At 49.7% G+C, this 20,449-nt stretch overlaps 1 protein-coding gene across 2 annotated transcripts; it reads left to right on the top strand.

Annotated features, from left to right (window-relative positions):
* Positions 1-7,671: 7,671 nt before the first annotated feature.
* Positions 7,672-19,964, top strand: LOC149332538 (beta-1,3-galactosyltransferase 5-like). 2 transcript variants are annotated; one of them, XM_089558149.1, is made up of 4 exons: positions 7,672-9,233; positions 9,266-9,765; positions 17,292-17,533; positions 18,971-19,964. In XM_089558149.1, exons 1-4 carry the CDS (start codon positions 9,141-9,143, stop codon positions 19,438-19,440), a joined length of 1,305 nt encoding a protein of 434 aa, XP_089414275.1. In that variant the 5' UTR covers positions 7,672-9,140; the 3' UTR covers positions 19,441-19,964. The 2 variants fall into 2 exon arrangements, with proteins under 2 accessions (XP_089414275.1, XP_089414274.1); XM_089558148.1 differs by having other exon boundaries at positions 9,168-9,765.
* Positions 19,965-20,449: the final 485 nt, after the last annotated feature.

Raw genomic sequence — 20,449 nt, 5'->3', positions numbered from 1 at the left:
ATTACTTCGTCATCAGCCCCGCCGCGGTGGCTCTGTGGTTACGGTGCTCGGCTGCTGACCCGAAAGACGCGGGTTCTATACCGGCCGCGGCGGCTGAATTTCGATGGAGGCGAAATTCTAGAAGCCCGTGTGCTGTGCGATGTCAGTGCACGTTAAGAACCCAAGGTGGTCGAAATTTCCGGAGCCCTTCACTACGGCGTCCCTCATAGCCTGAGTTGCTTTGTGACGTCAAACCCCAATAAACCAACCAGTTATGTGTGACGTCATCCAGTGGTGACGTCACCAGTGTCACATAAGCAAAGTGGTGTGGAAAACGCTTTCGCCTCTACGCACATTAGACAGTCAAAGTGCCCCTGAATTTTTTCTCTCTAATCACCCCACGTACCTATAAGCGCGATAGGGTGATAGAAATGTGGGATCCAGTCATTACGCAGAAACGGGCGCCAAAGAGCTGCGCTCTAAAAAAAGGTTAGGTGTCGCAGAAAGTACTTCGCTGTGGTTAATAATTGTGGCATGTTAATTTTCTTCGTATTTCCTTCCTCCTCACATTTGTCGCCTTAACCGTCCCTCACAGCAAGAGCCATACTAGGCCAGCGGTACACAAAAATCGCCAATCGAGCCCGTCAACGAAGCGCAATCCTCCCAAATGGCCCCAAAAGGAACGTTGTTGATCGCTTTAGTTTCCCCATTTATCACAACATAATCATTGCACTGTGCACGTGCGAACATCAAGTTGAGCGCAGAATTCACGTTGCGCATTACATCAGGAGCGCGTAGTTTAATTGCCATATTGCTTTCACCCTTTCTGCTTCGGGAAAGGCGAGGGAAATGAGAGCTAATTTTCGCCACTCCTAAAGGTACCCGACATGATGCTCAGTAAGCGCGTCCGACTGCTCAGCCCGTGGAAGCGGGTAGCGTTAAGGTTTCCAGGCGGTCAAAATTAACAGAGCCCTCCACTACGGTGCCTTTTTCTCTCTTGCTCCTTTCACTCTCTCCTCCTTTCCTCGTCAACTCTGCGCGGTTGAGGTGTACATCGAGAAGCCAGACTGCGTCTAGCCTTTCTAAAAAACGTAAAACCACTCGGGTTCGAACCCTGGTACTAAGCCGCAGTTCCCGGAATGGAAGGATGAAAACAACTTTATTACACACACACACAAAAAAAAAAAAAAATCTCTGCCTCTCCCGTAAACGAGAGTAGAGTAAGCATGAAATGTTTACGGGTGTAATGTCATCTCGGTGGACACCCGAACCGCACCGTACAGGAAGGTATAGGAACGCCGCCACCCGTTCAGCGCGATGCCTTGCCATTTGAACGCAAGGTTTTTTGAGGAAAGGAAATGGCGCAGTAATTCTCTGCCATCTCGGTGGACACCCGAACCGCACCGTAATGGAAGGGAGGAACGCCACCACCCGTTCGGCGCGATGCCTTGCCCTTTGAACGCAGCGCTTCTCCCCCGGGCCCCTGTGCGCCTGCGCGGCTTTGCTTCGATGCGCGAAGCCCCTAAGAGATCACGTGTGGCAACGAAGTGTATTGTGGCATTTATGTGCTTTTTGCATGCGTTATTAGAAATCGGAAATTATAAGTCCGTGCATTAGCAAACGCACAGCGACTGATATCTTGATAAACATTGAGAAGGCACTGGCAGCAGTTATCTTTTTTTACTCCTTTGGAGACCAACCGGCGCTTGCATGCCGGTCGCGTAGGAGGGCTTAGAGAGTCTCGTTAAATCTCGTTAAGTCTCGTACGGTGCCCGGATATTCTCGTTTCAGAGCCCGGATGAGTGGATTTCAGTGCCCGGATGATTGCTCTCGGTCTCGGCGTGACGTCACCACACTGCCGACAACGGGGGCTAAAAGCATTTCATGCTTAAAACGTAAAACCTCTCGGGTTCGAACCCTGGTACTAAGCCGCAGTTCCCGGAATGGAAGGATGAAAACAACTTTATTACACACACAAAAAAAAAATTCTTCCAGGGTGCTCTCCTACTGGTCCAGGAGTCCACGGGCTTGTGCTTCACGTAAAGCCCGATCCACCAGCCATTTCTGGCCGGCGGGCTGAGCGGTCCGTAAAGCAGCCTCCCAGGAAGAATGAGTGGGATTGGGGATGGGGGGGGTACTGCCTTTGGGGAAGGACATTCCCAAGGTAGTGGAAAAGTGTGAATCTGGGCACGCCACAGGTGTTACAATCAGGAGGAAAGGTGGGGTCAAAGCATGAGAGACGGTGGGGGGGAAAATAAAACAGCCTGTCTGTATTTGTCGCCATGTGGCGCTGGATAAGGGCGACGAGGTTCTCTGGGGTGGTGGCAGTGTCATGCGGCTGAGTTTGTAGAATGTGGTGATTTGATGATATGTAGAGAGGACCGATGGGGCCTCTTGCGCAGGGTTGGGTGCGTGATCATCCGGGGCCCGGAAGGAGAGTTCTCGGGCCGGCGCATGAACGCGCTCATTACCGGGGATCGAGGCATGCCCAGGGACCCACGACAGAGTAACCGTTTGGTCGAGAGAGGTGGCTGTGGCAAGAATACGATGTGTTGCCGGCGTCGCCACGCCCTTTAGGTAGTGGCGGTACGCGGCCTGGGAATCTGTGCAAATTTCGGTGACGTTTTTGTCAATGGTGGAGTGGGCCAGAGCAAGTGAGATGGCGGCTGCTTCCGCCGCTTCAGGCGAATTAGTTCGGAGAGTGGCGGTAACCCCGGTGCCGTCTTCATACGCTGCGACTGCCGTGAAATATCCTGCTTTGGTGGAAAACGGCTTTGGTCACTTTTATTCCTAAAGCTGGCAAACCAATTGACACAGATAACCTCCGCCCCATCTCTCTCACCTCATGTGTGGGCAAACTAATGGAGACGATGGTGCGGGATCGGTTATCTACATATCTTGAACACAAACAAGTCTTTGCGAGCACCATGTTCGGATTCCGCCCACACAGATCCGCACAGGATGTCCTCCTGCAACTCAATCGGGAAGTCCTGGACCCCCTCGAATGCTCCCATAATGACCGGGTAGTACTCGCCTTGGATCTTAAAGGGGCATTTGACAATGTAACACATGAGATCATACTCACTAATTTAAGTCACACCGACTGTGGCCTCAACGCATTCCAATACATAAGCCAATTTTTAATGGATCGTCAATCCTACATTCGAATTCAAGATAGAGACCATGGTCCTTACCTACTCGGCACGCGGGGAACCCCTCAAGGCGCGGTACTTTCCCCGCTGCTCTTCAATCTGGCCATGATGCACCTGCCGGCCCAGCTGAGTGGTGTCGCCGGCGTGCAGCACGCCCTGTACGCCGATGACATCACTCTGTGGGCCACGCAGGGCAGCACAGGAGACATTGAAACCAGCCTGCAAACAGCGGCGACGATAGTAGACCGCTACGCCCGCCGCTGCGGTCTTCAATGTTCCCCTCAAAAATCGGAATTTGTGCACCTCCGCCCCTCACAGAAGTGCACAACTAAAATATCTCTCTCTCTTGAGAGTGGTCCCATACGCGAAAGTGATGAGATACGGGTACTCGGACTCTACATCCACAAACACAGGCGGCCAGACACTACATTGGCCAAACTCCGTAAGGTGGGGGACCAGGTGGGCCGCATGGTCCGCCGGGTTTCCAACAAACGCGGAGGGTTACGAAGTAAGGATGCCTTGCGGCTGGCAAACGCCTTCGTAACTAGTCGAATTCTCTATTCGACTCCTTATCTCCACCTACGGAAACAAGATGAGGACGCCCTTGAGGTCATCCTTCGCAAAATTGTTAAACGTGCCCTTGACCTCCCCATCACTACTTAAACAGCCGGCTTATGGCTCTTGGGGTGGTGAATACTTTCCGGGAGCTCCGGGAGGCGCACCTTACAAATCAGTACACGCGCTTGTCGCTAACGGAGTCGGGTCGCCGCCTTCTTGCTCGACTCCATATCCAACACACCCCTCCAGTGGAAGACAGGTTTCGCATCCCGGAACTGTGGAGACGTGCCCTCCACGTGCGGCCTCTTCCAGCAAACATGTCACATGAAGACCATAATGGTCGGCGCCTGGCACGAGCGGAAGCGCTAGCCCGATATTATGGCAACAAAACAGGTGTATACTACGTGGACGCCTCCGGCCCTCACCACGGGGGATGGTACACGGTCGCGGTAGTTCATAACAGCAACACAGTTAACGGCCTAACTTTCAGAGCCCGCAGTGCAACACAAGCAGAAGAGGTCGCGATTGCTCTCGCGGCCTCACATTCCAATTCAAAATACATAATCACCGACTCGCGAGGGGCCTGTCGGAACGTCGAACAAGGCTGCACTCCCTTCCTAGCCTATCGAATATACCAAAATTGCATACGGGATACGGACCCCGCACACCGTTACCTCATATGGGCCCCTGCTCATCAGGGGTTGGCAGGAAACGAGGCAGCAGACGCAGCCGCCCGCGCGCTCTCTCACCGGGCTGTTTTCTCCTCCCCATCCGATCAGGAACCCGATTTTAATCCGGTCTATACATTCAAAGATATTACAACATATTATCAAAATTGTCATCGCCTTTACCCTAGCCCATGTAAAGGCCTTAAGAAGGCGGATGAGCGGCTCCTTCTCCGCCTTCTCACCAATACATTGCTGTGCCCTGCAGCGTTAAAACATTTTGACCCCTCCTTTAGCGGCAGCTGCCCACGCTGTAGTGCAGTGTCTTCTGACACCTATCACATGGTGTGGGCCTGCCCCTCCAACCCCGCTATTCCCCCCAGTGTTTGTAAGGATCGGTCCCTTATGGGCTGATCCAAACATACCTCCTGTTCATTCGTAATAAATGTTTTCACCACCACCACCACCTGCTTTGGAATTTTCTGCCGCGTCGACATAAAGGATATCGGAGCGGTTGCTGCATGTTTTGGTGTAATAGCTCGCTCGTGCCTGCCGCCTACCCCGATGGAGACTAGCGCTCATATTGCGCGGTCGGGGCTTCTGATATATGTGATCCTGCGTGCGCAGAGAAATCATGTAAGGTATAGGACTTGTTGGGGTGGGAATGGGCGGATTGAGACGTAGCTGTCACAGTAGGCATTGTCCTGTTTCCGTGCGACTCAGGCGGACTAATTGGCTGGTGCGTTGAGCCTCTATTAATTCGATCACTGTATTGTGGGTACCAGTGGCCAGGAGACGTTTCGTGCTAACCGTCCGTGGAGGACGTAGGGCGGAGGTGACAGCCTTGCGTATTAGGATGTATGCCTGTTGTTTCGATGACAGATGCCGTGGCTAGCAACATCAGTTCCTTCCATTTTTATTTTTATTTTTTATTACCAATAAATAGTCACTGACAACAACATGTCCACTAACCCAGGAAGCCCGTTATTATTCTTTTCTTTCATCAGAATCAACGCTCTACATATCCGCCGCGGTGGCTCAGTGGTTAGGGCACTCGGCTACTCAGCCGGAGTTCCCGGGTTCGAACCCGGTCGCGGGGGCCGAATTTCGATGGAGGCGAAATTCTAGAGGCCTGTGTGCTGTGCGATGTCAGTGCACGTTAAAGAACCCCAGGTGGTCAAAATGTGCGGAGCCCTCAACTACGGCGTCCCCCTTAGCCTGAGTCGCGTTGGGACGCTAAACCCAAATAAACCAAACCAAACCGAAAAGCAAAGGCACCCGTGCGCTGTGCTATGTCAGTGCAGGTTAAAGATCTCCAGGTGGTCGAAATCATATCGGAGCCCTCCACTACGGCACCTTTCTCTCATGAAGCCGCCGCGGTGGCTCAGTGTTTATGGTGCTCGGATGCTGAACCGAAAGACTCGGGTTTGATGAGGGATGCCGTAGTGAAGGGCTGCGGAAATTTCGACCACTTGGGGTTCTTTAACGTTCACTGACATCGTACAGCACACGAGCCTCTGAATATATTCTAGTTGGTGAAAAAATAAATGCGCCATAAATGGGGAGTTGGCCCTTTGGTCCTTTCAGGGAATGCTTGTGGAGGGGGTAGATAGCGTTATATGTTGTCCTTTTTGGTGCTTTATTGAGCCGTAATTTTTGAGCCCTTAGAGCTAATTATCTAGCCATAATTATCTCTCTTTTATGATTAATTTCGTCCTGTATTATTAACTCTATGCTATACACTGCCACGTGCTGGACTAGTGTGGTCAAAATGGCGTGAGGCTGCCCAGTTTCAGCACTCCATCCGTCCTAGTTTGGGAATAACTAAACCGCCAACCGAAGAACGGGAAGTTAAGCAAGTTGGTGATGAAGAAACGCGGACAGCTATGACAGAGAAAAAGACAGTACAAGCCCCAACACCTCTCCGTATATATGACTACTTGTTAAATGTTTTGACGACCATGCACCACCTCCACGGTTTGTAGTTGGTACAAAACAGACAAGCATGCGTGAGGTACGGGGTTTCGATCCCCAGTGCCGCCGGGTACCCGCCGGTGATACAATGGGTACAAGCTTTCTCCTGCCTGGTTCTCGGCTTCTTTAGAGTGAAATGCTCGGGAAATGGGTCTTTGACCCCGCCTTATGCAATGAAAACTACCTTGTGCTATGGCGCTATTTAGCCGCAGATGCCCTTAGGTGGGCGGATGAGATTAAGAAATTTGCGGGAATACGGTGGCAGCAACTTGCGAACGACAGTGTTAATTGGAGAGACGTGGGAGAGGCCTTTGCCCTGCAGTGGGTGTAGTTAGGCTGATGATGATGATGATGCCCTTGAACCATAAAAAATTATCGTCATCATCATCACAAAATAGACATACGTACCGAGTGTTAAGAAAATTCAAGAAAAATTATCTGGGTTATACCGCTGTCCTCGCAAAAATTCCGCACAGAGGTGGCATTTGAAGATAAGATTTGCTTTATTCTACTTTTGTGTCAAGTACAAGGCAGGCAGTACAAGCTCTATACAACAGCTTATCATCAGTAGTCCGCGCTGTAGCTATTGACTCCTTGGGTGGTGCGGGCCGGGCAATATTATTTTTATTTCTTTTTTGAGTGCCCGCTCTATTGAGAACCCACTGGTGAACTAACTCTCTCAAGGCTAGGTAACGCGCAAACATAAATACCGCATAAGCTCCGTTGATGGAGCACCGGACGCGAAATTTGGAGGTCGTGGGTTCGGACCCACCGGCAGCATGCCGTTGCTTTTCTTCTGCTTTCTGATCAATTATCTTTAAGCGATATTATAGTTACATTATTAATTTACTATTGATCAACACCAGAAATTAAAAAAAAATAGAAACATTTATCCGTGTGCCCCTTGGTTTCAGTGACTTTTGGCTTCTTTTGTGTATGTGTCATAACGATCCCCTCATTTCCCTTCCCTTATCCGCTATAATTTACGCAACTGTTGACCAGCCCGGGCAATGCTATTTTTATTTATTTTTATTAGCTCATTCTATTCTTTGAAGCTATCGACAATACTGCTTATGCCGTATTATTATCCACTTTCTTTTGGTGTTATGATTCTCTGCCCCCAACCAGTTTGTTGAACGAATCACCCAACGTCAGATGGCGCCACCTCTCAGTCTCGTCCCTCCATGTCCTTGACGGCGTCATCTGTCTACTCTCTTTTTGACCTCGCCGCCGCGTCGTCTGCTACACGCGCGCCGTCGGTGCGCTTGGAACGGCGCCAACACGCCCTTGTATGTAACTCGCGCTTCATGAGTGCGTCCCTTCCCCTTTCCCCGACACCGCCCGCCAGCCGGTAGTAGTAGCGAAGAGGTGTGGCCCTTTGACACTTGCGGCGGCGAGATTAATGCTATTCCAGAGGCGGATACACACCGCATAACGTGCAGACGACTCCGGCGAAGAGAAAACCAAACCCGAACAGGCTGGCTGGCGGGAAGCCGCGATGTCGTGTGCGCGCTAGCATTGCGCTGTGTGTTGCGTCGTCTGCTAGCTCTCATAGCTGCTCACGCATGCACGTTTTGAGCGTCCTCGCTTGACGGAGGTACAACTGGAGGGGGTGGCGTTTGGTCGGTTGGCTGAGCGTGCCGGCCGCGCCCCACCGACGTCGTCCCTCTCCACGCGGTTCATCGGTTACACCCCGCTGTGACTTCCGGACATGGGAGACCCCCGGCGGAGCGGACGTTCAGCGGCGACGGCTCGATTTCATCGTGCTCGAAACTTGGGTCTCCGCGAGTAGCAGGTGGGCTAGGCCCACGCGAGAGTGCGTGGGTTTACCGCGCCGTGCCGGCGAAGGCAGCAGCCAAGGGCTCTTTCGCCGGTGCGTCGAGTGCGTGTGTGCTCTCGGGAAAGTAGGCAGTCGCTCGAAGGAGGACACATACTGACGCTGTGACGCTATCGCTCCATGTAGATGGATTCTTGTGCTGGGGACGACTGGATGGATGTGCGGCTTGGGTATGTACTGCAATGCTCCACATCTGCAAGACTGCGTGTGGCTCCTACTTTCCTGCCAAAAGTTGTGAGAAGTAATTTCAACTGTTTGCTTCGAAACTGCGACGTATATATGCTTCCTCCTTTCGGGGTCTGTGAGAAGAGGTGGTCCCAACGGATGCTATTAAGCTACGTCATCGCCGAAGTTTACAGTGCGTGTGTCGTCACAGCAAGGCGCGAATTTTTGTGGGTGTGCATGTGATTGTGCTGCTTGAGTTGCGCGAGTAATCTGCTCGGACACCACCATACGGAGAGGATACGCGTCATCGCTATTAAACATCGTAAGTTGGCGCGAACGCCCATTACGGGCGCGCAGATTAATCGAACAGGAAAAGTGGACATGTGTTACGGGAAAGACGCCAACGATTGCTTCTATCTCCAAATGCGCGCGACTCGAGTTCGACGTCTCTGTTCTAAAGGCGTCCGCGACGTTCACGAAGCCAGCAACGAGTGTACAAAGTCTCTGAGGCTAGTCTGGTGCAACGGTATATTCTCCCAGGTGCCAATGTCTTCAGCATGACTGCTCAATCCACCGTGAGTACCACTTACGCTGACTGTGTCGCTCTCACAACGAAGTGGCACATCGGTGACTGCCGGCGACCAGACATGGCTTTTACCGTCAGGAAGTTGAAGATCTTCAACGTTTTTTGCGGGACCAAAAACAATTATCTCGTGAGGCAAAGTTGCCATAAGTCTTGCATTTGCTCAGTGTGTGATTTGACTCGTTGAGCATTTGGAACGAAGACTCGCCGATGAGTACTCTTTATGGATGAACTTGCAGTCATCGGCTGGAGACTACAGTGCGGGGGATTTGTTTATTGTAGTGCGATTCGTCTTTTCCCGTAAAGAAAAAGAAAGATTAGTCGAAAGAAGTTAACTGACTGTCAGAGATAGCGTCTGTCAGCAGGTAGTAGTATAAACAGCGACGGATCTTTCGGTACGATGGACATGGCGAGTAGGGTCATCAGGAAACTGAAACCCAGCGTCCTGGTCGCGACCGCTGTGCTGGGCATCTACGTCCTGTTGAAGACGTCGTCCCCGTCTTCGTTCGGGGCGTCGCGGCAATCGATGCCGAAACAAAGGGCTGTTCAGCGATGCGTACACGACCCAGTTCCGTGTCCCCGACTCCACTACGCCGACAGGGACGCCAACTCGCTGATAGACTTGGCCAACTTCACCTACGCGCTGGACGCTCCGCCGTGCACTGGAGAAGAGACTCTGTTGGTGTTGGTGCATTCGGCGGCCGCACACTTCGCCGAGCGTGACGTCATCCGAACCAGTTGGGGAGCCGGAACCAGCTGGCTGAAGAACCTCAGGCTCAGGGTAGTGTTCCTGCTGGCAAGGACACCCACGGACTCCGCGCTAGAAGTCAAGATGACTCGCGAGAACCACAGGTAAGCAAGCCGCAGATGTGAATAGTCATTTCATTTATACCATAGAGTTAATATAATGACTCTATAGCGAGAAAGAGGCAGTTACACTCCCATGCACACCCTCTCAATTCTTGCTAGTCGTGGCGGCAGCCATTACGGTGATGCCTCTCGAAAGCCTACCGCTTGGATGCGGCCCAATTGCGGGACATACCCAGCAATTCTGGATAAAAACATTTTTCAACGGTAAAGAGTTTATAAGCGCATTTTTTTATATTTTGTAAGATTTCACTGCAACAATCAATATATCCGCAGATATTCCGTCAGCAGTCTTGCATTTGTTTGCTATTAACGTTATTGCTATCGTTCAAACGTTTCCCATTTGTTTTCTATCGTAGCCTTATCGGCTTGACGCGAGCAATGGAAAAACTTTAAAATAAATATTTTGGAACGCATTTCAAGAATGACCCGTAGCAGTAGCTTACAATATTCAAAATTCAAAATTTTTATTAAAGAATGTTAGATATGGTACGAATCTGGCAATAGTCTATAAGGCTGTGTGGTTCTAGTCGGTTCCATTCGAATAGAATTTCTACGACTTTTTTTTAAGAACGGAGGGTGCTTGGGAGTACGAAAAATATACTTTTTAAAACAGATTTCAACTCTAGTTGAAATAGCGAATCGTTAATTTTGTACCTCTTTTTGTGCAAGCATAGTGCCATGTGCATGATGTTGTTATTATTAGTAGTAGTAGTAATTAGAGCACTGCACGGGCCTCAATCTGAGGCCCAAGCCCGGCCCGGGCCCGAGACCTGAAGCCCGAGCCCGGCCCAGGCCCGCGGCTTCAAGCCCATGCCCGGCCCAGGCCCGCTAAATTATCGCTCTAGTGAGCCCGGCCCGGCCCTTGAATCCCCGAGTGAAGCCTAGCCCGGGCCCGGCCCGGCCCGTTTCACAGTAACGCTTCAGGTATACTGCTCACTCTGAGCAAGTAGACTGCTACTAGATCGATAAGAAACTGGCCGACAAAGGTTCTGAAACCACAGTTTGGCTTGCAGAAAGTTTGTTCTTTTTAACCCAGAAGGAAGTGATTAAGAGCAGTGCTCGCCAGGCCCGTCTTTTGGACAGTGATCTCGTGTAGGTGCGCACAGATAAACTAGGAAGTTCCGAGAGCCAAATAAAAAGGGCTGCCTATGCGCGTAATAGACTCCTTTGCATCCCCCCATGATTTGAATCAGTTATATTTTGCCGCCCGCGAAGTATAAAGATTAAATGTGCCTAGCAAGCAGTGGGATGACATTTTTTTAGTGAACGCGATCGCACAGGTTGAAATCATAGCCGAAGTGGTCGCCTTTCAGCAGAAACGAAAAGCTAAAAGGCTTGAGTATTTCACGGTGTGTGTTTGAAGACTATAAGCGTCCTAAACTAATATGTTCTTCCCGAATGCATTTCTAATAGTGTATAGGTATGCTTTGGGATGACGAATGATCAATGGCCAATTAAGACCGGCTGAATTTTACTCTTACTGAAGGAGCAGAAGATAACGCTCGAACCACGTGATAACTTCCAGGGAAAAACACTTGTCATGACAACCAGGCTGAAGAAGCGAGGAGGGATAGAATAGATGTGTTATGACATGAGATTTACAAACTCTCGTGAGCTTTCTGTGGCTATTTCATTTACGAAACGTTCCGGTCAGCTGATCAAAAAGAAAACCAAACGCGATTTACTTTGTGAATTTTCTCAGATGAGAAAAATATAGCTATAAAATAAAAGCTATGTTTTTGGGGCTTAAGGGCCCAAGGGGAGTCAGGCTGAGAGAGACACCGAAGCAGTGGGCTCCGGATCATTTCGACCACCTGGGTTTCTTCAACGAGCAATGATACTACAAAGTACATACATGGCTGTCATGCTTGCCGCCTAAATAGAAGTGCGGCCGCCGAGGCTAGGAGCAAACCCGGGTTCCCCGGCTCAGTAATCAAGCGCCTTGAACACTAAGCCACCGCGGCGTGGAAATAAGGAAATAAATAAGTCAATGAATAAAGCTTTGATTTTTCACTGCGCGTACTATAACCCATATCTCATACGTGCCGCAGCTCCAGTGCCGCAGTTGTGTACTTCACTCTGCAATAGTGAATGAATAGTCGGACACCAGTCGTTTCTGTACGGACCCAAGCCCGGCTCGGGTCCGCAGCTTTAAGCCCGAGCCCGGCCCGGGCCCGCAACTTCAGGCCCGGGCCCGACCCAGGCCCGGCAAAACAGATCATGTCCCCGCCCAGCCCGCGGGGGCCGGGCCGGGCTTTCGGGCCGGCCCGAGCCCGTGCAGTGCACTAATAATAATAATAATAATAATAATAATAATAATAATAATAATAATAATAATAATAATAATAATAATAATAATAATAATCTTTATTTCCATCGAGAAGATGGAGGATTGTGGGCAAAAGTAGCTCGGAAAACGCAGCTTGACAAGGGCATAGAGCCCCCTCTACAGGGCGGCAACAGCAAACAGAAAAAACACATGCAAACATACGTATGACCTCTTCGCAATTTAGCTAAGCCAAAAATATAACAAAATCTGTTTATAAGTATTGAAATAGCAACAAAGAAAACAAAACCACAACCACTACAATAAATACAGTGGGCTCAAAGCAGTACAATAAATACAGGACACAGGTGGCGTTTTTTAAGAATGTAGGTAGTGGAACTGTCGTATTTCTTGTTTCGCTATTTTAAGCAGGTCTGTCCGGCATTTATGATAGCTATTTAAGAATGTTGGCAAGGTAAATGATAATTTTTCCATTGCGTAATTTGTTCTAGGGGTAGGTACAATCCATTCTTCTTTATGACGGGTATAGGCCATACAAATGCCCTGCCCGGCATAAATTGTAGTCCATAGGCCATAAAAATCCTATAGCCAGTCTGTAGACAACCTATAGATTTATGGCCATACACTTTTAGTAGACTCTTGCCTATAAACAGTCTATAGACTATGAATAGACAAAAGGAAACATCTATAGGAAGGCATCAGCCTCTATAAAAAGTCTATAGAAAGTCTATAGACAGTCTATAGACCATTCTCATCAGGGAACAGCAGCTGTTGAGTTTTGGAACGGCGTCGCGGAGCACAACGTAATTTGTGCATAGACACGCGTGCTATAATTCGCCAGATAAAAATCCCAAGAAAAACCCAAGGTTTATACTGCGCATACATCAACCGTGTTTGCGGAACGGTTAGTCTGCGGAGCGCAGGACGACGAAATTTCGCGTGGGAAGACGGCCGACCTTGTCCCACTCGTAAGGCTGGCAACTCGGCGACGAGGAGTGGGCGCGAGATTGCAGCGCGACAGGCAAGTGGCTTGTCCACGCAATTAGCGTCCCCTATCTCTCTCACTTAGTATACGGCCCAGATTTCGCTCAACGATGTTTTTTTCCTGACTCTCGGTTTCACTTTGTTTAGATAATTTTATTGTTGTTGTTACTATTATGAGCACTGCCAGAGCTTGACATTACCCTTGCGAAAATTTCTCTAGACAGTCTATACACTGTCCGTAGACTCTTGTCTATAAAGTCTATAGAGTTTCTATAGAAAAATTATGTATACTAGTCTATAGACAGTACAAATTCTACGGAAAGTCTACGGACAATCTATGGATTTATGGCCGTACACTGTGAGTAGAGTTTTCCGTAAACAGTCCATAGACTGTGAATAGACAAAACTAAATATCTATAGGAACCCGATGCAGTCTATAAGAAATATATAGAACATCTATAGACCACTTTTAAAAGGGCATGCCTTGCACAGCTCGCCAAACACCACTTCAACGCACGTCCTATACATTCTACTTTTCATTTAATTTACTGTAGTCTTAAGTGCATGAAGACGTTTCATAAGGTGGGTACAAGAACGATGTATGTACAAACTTAGTCTCTAGTTGGATAAAAAGAACGCGAAGCAGGGGCAGAGAAAGTAAAGCACTACTAAGAATGTGTAGAGTGTGGAAATAAGGATTGAGCTGTTTGAATCAAACTGTATGCTTTTTTTTTTAAGGGTTACTTTTAATGCGTTGGCGTTTCTAACAATTACGCTTGGGCAAAATCTGTCCGTATGATGTTGTATTATACAACCGCCACCATAGGAGGCCTCCGTCCACGGCCCACCCTCCTGTACCCTTCACCCATCTGCACACTCTTGAAGCCACCACTCACCGCCAAACAACCCACCTCCACCCATTACCCACCCACCATTCACACCACCCCGCCTTCCCAGTCCAGAAACCGTCACCCACCAATAACCAACACACCTCCAGGCTTCACCCACCACCAACCGCTTACCTCCACCATCCAGAAAGCCCTACCAACCATCCATCCACTCAATTTCCACCCTCCAGACGTCCCCACTCACAAAAAGGCCACTCAGAACTTGAACGTAAAAGCAACGGCGAAATACAACTCAAAGCCGCAATAATGGGAAGGCGATCATAGCAGAATAGAAATGCATACAACCAATACTGCTCACGCAGACTGTCGCATCACCTCGTATGATCACCTGTGCATTTTTTAGTTCGTGTTTTGCGCCATGACTCCCTTAAAGGAGTTAATCTAGGAGTTTTGCCGGAAATTGAAGAGGCGTCTAAATTTCTAGGGAGGGTTTGAGTCTATAGGAGATGCAGTAGTCATTTTTGTTTTTTTATTTCTGGCATTGAAGTGTCGCGTTGGACTAGCAACGTTTATCACTCCGACACTCGTTACAAAGACGACAAAATTTCCCCTTGTGTGCGTTAAAAAAATTCGTTGCTAATTAAGGGGGTGGCTTCAGAAAAGCAAAGTGGGTAGTGCAGAGAAATCACTGGGTTAATCTCCATTTTCCCTAAAAGGGAGTGGCTGCTCTAATGCCGTGGTTCCTCGATGGAACGCACTTTATTGACACTCTCACGCCACCATCGCTCGGCGTATCTTTGCCAGAACACTTGTATCCATCAGTCTAGGATATTGTCCCCCCAAACAACTCCGCGCACTTGGCGGTTTAGCTGCAGAGAAACAACGCACACGTTACCCCGCACTAATAGAACGAGTCTGTGCAGGCTGCTATAGACGAATACAACTCAAGAACGAAGCGGCATTTCCCCGACAAAGGACCTCCCCCCCCCCCCCCCCCTTCCAGCCAATGGCCTCGGCCGATTCTTGAGTCCGGTAGTGTGACACTGCAGGAGGGGACTATATATCCCCGACCATGGAGGGAGGGGACTATCCCCTTTCATCTGCCACTCCCTACATTGTCACGCTAGCAAGACAATGAGAATCAGCCGACTCCATTGGCTGGAAGGGGTGCCTTTGAACAATATTTTTAACAATACTGAACAATATTTTGGATGCACGCATACTATATTTTTGGTGAATAAGCGTGGCGTACCTGAGGTGTAAAATGCGTCACCCGCGCGCTTCATTGTGGTTCCTTTTCAGCGCCGAATATGGCCGGCATGAAGCAAGCAAAGAGCAAACTTTCCGGGCCGAAGCCTCTTCCGTGTGCCCCGACTAGGCATGGATGTTAGCACAGCAGCTTTTTCCGCGTTTTGATATTTCGTTAACATAAATGCGAGAAACTTGAAACAAAAAGAAAAGAAACCACGCGACTGAAGTAAAGTTTGTCTTGGCCGGTCAAACACTGAGCTTCCGTGGCGTGTCGTGCAAATACGGGACAGCTGCCGGGGACAACTTCTTGCCGTGAGGCCGCAATCTCCATGCTGTTCCGTCCGCCGCTCGAGTCATGTCCGCGTCTGTCGAAATGTCGTCCGCTGCAATGGTAGCGACGTCACGACTGGGAAAAAGCGTGCCGCTGAAGAGTTCGTGTTTGACAATACCGGACAGTGCTGCTAGACTTGTCATTTAGTGAAGAAGGAATGAACCAGAAAGCTCCCCGACTCCTTGCTCTCTGAGGGAGTTGCGTACAGTGGCCCCTCTGTCAACATTTTCACTGGCTAGCAGGCCGAACGCGGGAGATTCAAGGTGGCGCTGCTTTCTTTAGGGGCGTCCATCATAATCATCATCATCATCAGCCTGACTACGCCCACTGCAGGGCAAAGGCCTCTCCCATGTCTCTCCAATTAACCCTGTCCTTTGCCAGCTGCGGCCACCGTGTCCCCGCAAACTTCTTTATTTCATCGGCCCACCTAACTATACGTACTATTGGAGACAAATTCTCAAGGAGGCGTGTCTGGTGATTGTTGCCTATAAGCGCGAAGTGAACCAACAATCGCATGATTTCTCTAGCTCATACGAGGGACCTGAAGTCCAACTTTCACATCGTCCGTTATGGTCTCGGGCTATATACTGGATAGGAATACGCTTGGATTTCCGTTCTGTTTTCCTTGGGGCTTTTGTCACCGATATAGTACATAGTCATCGAAAGCTGTCGAGAATGAAATCGAGTAATGACGTACTACAGCGGAAATCTGGAGGAGAGAGTGACCTTTGGCGTGAGGCGTCACTGTAACAGAATAGATTCCGAGAGAACGGAGATGATGCCGGTGGCAGCGAGGGTCAGGTGGGGAGATTAGGGGGAAAGCGCTGGAACATGATGCCCACTGCTGACGCACCGCAGAGCTCACTGAAGATCAGCGGGAAAGGCCTTTGATGTAGCTCGGCTGATAATGATGATGATAATGGCGATCGTGGCAGTTATTGCTGGAACAACGCAGATTCTAAGGACAGCGAACTTGCCAAGTTCTTGGTGAATAAAATACCGCCTCGAATAAAACATTCAAATGAATGAAGGTGTCTGCAGAATGTAATCGGACTCATCGCGCTGTGTGCGCGAGGGAGGAGAATTTAATATAATAGATATTAGTCTTAGATAGATATAGATAGATATTAGTCTAATAGATATTAGAGCGCGTTGTCCTGTCTACCTTTCTTGTGTGTGTCGTGTTTTTTGCGCTAGCTTTTGTACGAAGAAAAAATGCACCAACTAGCCCAGCAACAAGTGTTAATTAGTCTTGAGGTTGACTGCATCATCAGATGTGCGTGCCTGTGTCTTTGTGTCACAAGGTGTTGTGTTTTATTGCCCATAAGCGACTGATGCTGTCATGCACCAAACGGAAGACCTAACTTTTGCTTTGCGGGAGAAAACTAAAGCCGCGGACATGACAGCGCTATCACTTCCTTACTGTGCAGTCATGGTACACGCGTAATGATGGCGGTAATCGTTTGATGGATGTCCTAGTTTATCCGTTCATGTAATTAGCGGTTTATTTGTGGTTTATTTCCTGCTGCGCTTTGCTCTTAGGTGAAAAAGTGGACAGCAGAACAGACAGACCCGCCACCTCCGACATGACGACATCCTAGAGCAGACGGGAAGTTCAATCTAACATGGGAAGCATGCCGCTAATATTGAGTGCAGTCTGTATATCGTCTAACTTACGGCACTGAGAAATAAGTGACTGTGTTTACGCAAGAGGTGTTAGGTGGAGTAAAATTGTTGCCTCTCTCGTGCTTCGAATGGCCGTTTTCGTGAGGCTAAAACGAAACTATGTGGCCCGCGCCTTGTGCAGGTACGGCGACACGGTACAAGGCAACTTCGTCGATTCGTACCGCAACTTGACGTACAAGCACGTGATGGCGCTGCGGTGGGCCTCCAGCCGATGCGGCGGCGTCACTAGGGTGCTCAAGATGGACGACGACATCTTCGTGCACATCTTCCAGCTGGGCGCCATATTGGAGAGGACGGCGTCGCTGCCGCCCAAGACTCTCGTCTGCTACGTCCAGAAGCAGATGCCCATCTCCAGGAGTGAGGGTGAGGACGGTGGTTGCCATAACTCAATTTTAAAAAAAAGACTAAATTGGAGGAGAGAAGCTCCACCTTAGGGGTATGACGCGATAGCCTTATAATGGGTTAATTCCCATATATGTAGAAGGTCATTTTCTACTTTACGTTCATATCTCCCTGGGAGTCCTCATACCACTCCTGGAGCAGCGGTGCAGCGGTTAAGCGATGCGCCACTGCCCTGCGATGGCAGGTGCTCCCAGCAGTGGGCCTTGTACGGTCCAGGTTGCTCTTCCCGAGCGACCAATCATTAATTTAACTGCCATCTCCCATGGGGGCCAGTTTGCTCACTATCCTGGTGGGCAGGTTGCGATGACGCTGCAATGTCACGTGACCAAGGTGACCCACCTGTCTCCTAGGTTGCTCTCTGGGGACCACCTGCCAGAGCCATAGCCGTGCTTTTTCGCTCACTTCGCCGACGCCGACAACCGCCGGATTTTCTGTGTAATCAGGCCTTTAACGCTATCGCATTAATAATTAACTGAGAAATCAAGCTGGACTGTTAGCTCATAACAAGCCTCTAGCATCTGGTTTGAGTCTTTGGCTTGAGAGAACAGAATGGACCAGCACGAACCGATATGCAGCACAACAGGTTTCTGCTGGCTAGATATTAAAGGTATATAGGCGGGTGGGTTCTACTTATCCTCACATAATCTAGTTAGTGCATCTATTGTCCCAGGCAGGACCCGTTCGTCGCCATTGGTTCCAGCTAGTTTTCGATAGAAGTGCCTTGGTGACCTCGATTATCAGGCCCGCCTGTGTATTTTATCTTAGTGCGTATGTCACATGCTCTGGTTGTAAAGTGCTCTGTGCGTTGGTAGAAGCTTTAGCGCTCATAAATCGCAAGTGCACTAGACATGTGTGCCGTGCATTCTGTACTCTAACGACATACTGAGGGCAGGCTGCTCGCCATTTTCTTCGCCGCATATCGTCGCATAAAATAAGGTATACCTTGTCTTTTATAATGTGCCACGTACCAATAAGCCGCGCAGGGGCCGCAGACCTGCCCTTCCTCTGGACAGTTGCGTAACTTCGCCACTGTGTTCTTGAGACGCACAGTGCATGAAATAATGAACTAATACGACCATGAAACACACTTAGACATGTAGCTTCAGATACAGCGAGTATGAATACTCGCAAATTGAGTCTTGCTCGGTTAGTATTCTAGTCTGACCGGAGCAACTAGACCTTGCAACTTATATAAGTCAGACTGGGTCTTATTTGAGGATGCTGTTATTTCCAATATCGTGAGTCCTGAGCAAGAGCGACAGCAGCGCTTGCCAACTGTAAGGTCTTATTGTCAACTGCCACATACTGGATCGCACACGCTGTGTGGGGCTGTCCACTGAAATCTGCCATGTGGTCGCACTTCCGGCAGTAAACAGACACCCCATCCACTCTTTTCAGGCAGCAAGTGGAGGGTGACAGAGAGCGAGTACCCGGGCTCCTTCTTCGAGGACTACTGCTCGGGTTGGGCCTACCTGGCTGACATGGCCGCGGTGCGAGCCATGGTGGCCGAAGCCAGGTTCCGACCTTACTTCTGGGTCGACGACGTCCACGTGACCGGCACGCTAGCGCGGATGGGCGGCGTCGCGCTGGCCAGGATAAACAACAAGTACACGACCGAGGCGGACACCCTGGCGTTGTGGGCCAAGCCCGAAGGACCGCGGGACTCTGCACTCCTGGACTGGGCGTACGCCTTCGGTCCCACGTGGGGGGACGTGGCTCTCGTGGCTAGGGCGCACCGCAAGGCACTGTGGTGCAGGAGGAACGGTTGTAAATGCTGCTTCAAGGCCGTTCAGGGCGGTGGCACCAACAGCTCGGCGAAGAACGCCGTCATCGGCAAAGCCGTGGTGCAGCCCTTGTCCGGAGTCTAGTCGTTTCTTTAAAGGTCGTGCCTTCATCGGTAGGACATATCTGGTCTGTGCGAATGACCCATATACGTGGAGTTCATAGATACCGGGCAGTGTTCGGTGAGACAGATACAACGTCAGCCATTCAGTGGGACGTGTACACGGAGAGACGTTGTTGACTGTCCTGTTTGGTCAGCGGGTTGACGCCAACTGTGCTCTATGAATTGTTCGCATGAGCAATCGATTAACGGATTGCGGCTCTAATCATCAGGCACCAGTTTTGCTGGCTGGGTGCATGGTTGCAGACTGAAAAAAAAAAAATTGCCGACGATTACGTTACTTCCTATGCGAAATTTGAGCGCAGCTCATCAGCTGATTCGGCTTTTCGATAGATTGAGGCAAAGAATTCGAGCAAGACATGTATGTACAATTACAGACAACTTGTTATTTTTCACACATTTTCCTTCTTCAAGAAACACCCCACTAACAGTTCTCGATTGTCGTGAAGGAAGCTTTGTGGTCGGAGAAATAGATGGATATATGCTCGACTTGCTGCACCAATGCCTGCTTCTCAAAGACGAGATCTGTGCAAGTATTTCGCGAGGTTGTCACAGCTGTGGGAGCCGTTACGAGCTAGAGGAATGGGATGTTCTCCCGCATAAGTGGTAAGAAATTCCCGCTTGTCTTTATATCTACATTGAAGTCCCCACCCACCCTGCCACCATGGCAGATGGCAGTTAATGGTTGATCGCGAGAGTTCGCTCACCGTTGTCTGCGCTAACGCCTGCAGCCCCCATCTCTCTCTCATCACCCCACGTTCCTATAAGCGCGATTCAGGCGTCCACTGTCCCAGGGAGCCAGTTACTCACACTTACTTCCTTTAAAATGATCGGAGTTTAAAACGTTGTCAACGCCAACGCCAATGAACACAAAGAACGCTGACGGCCTATGGCTGCAGCGCCGCGTTCCTGGCACAACCTTGTCAATGCCAACGCATGCAGCGCACATCTGTCACTACCGCCACTTAGCTTAA

The sequence above is a fragment of the Amblyomma mixtum genome, chromosome 8, assembly GCF_055824585.1.
Source record: "Amblyomma mixtum isolate Tamu chromosome 8, ASM5582458v1, whole genome shotgun sequence".
In the NCBI taxonomy this organism is placed as follows: Eukaryota; Metazoa; Arthropoda; class Arachnida; order Ixodida; family Ixodidae; genus Amblyomma; species Amblyomma mixtum.
This window is presented reverse-complemented; position numbering and strand designations above follow the sequence as displayed.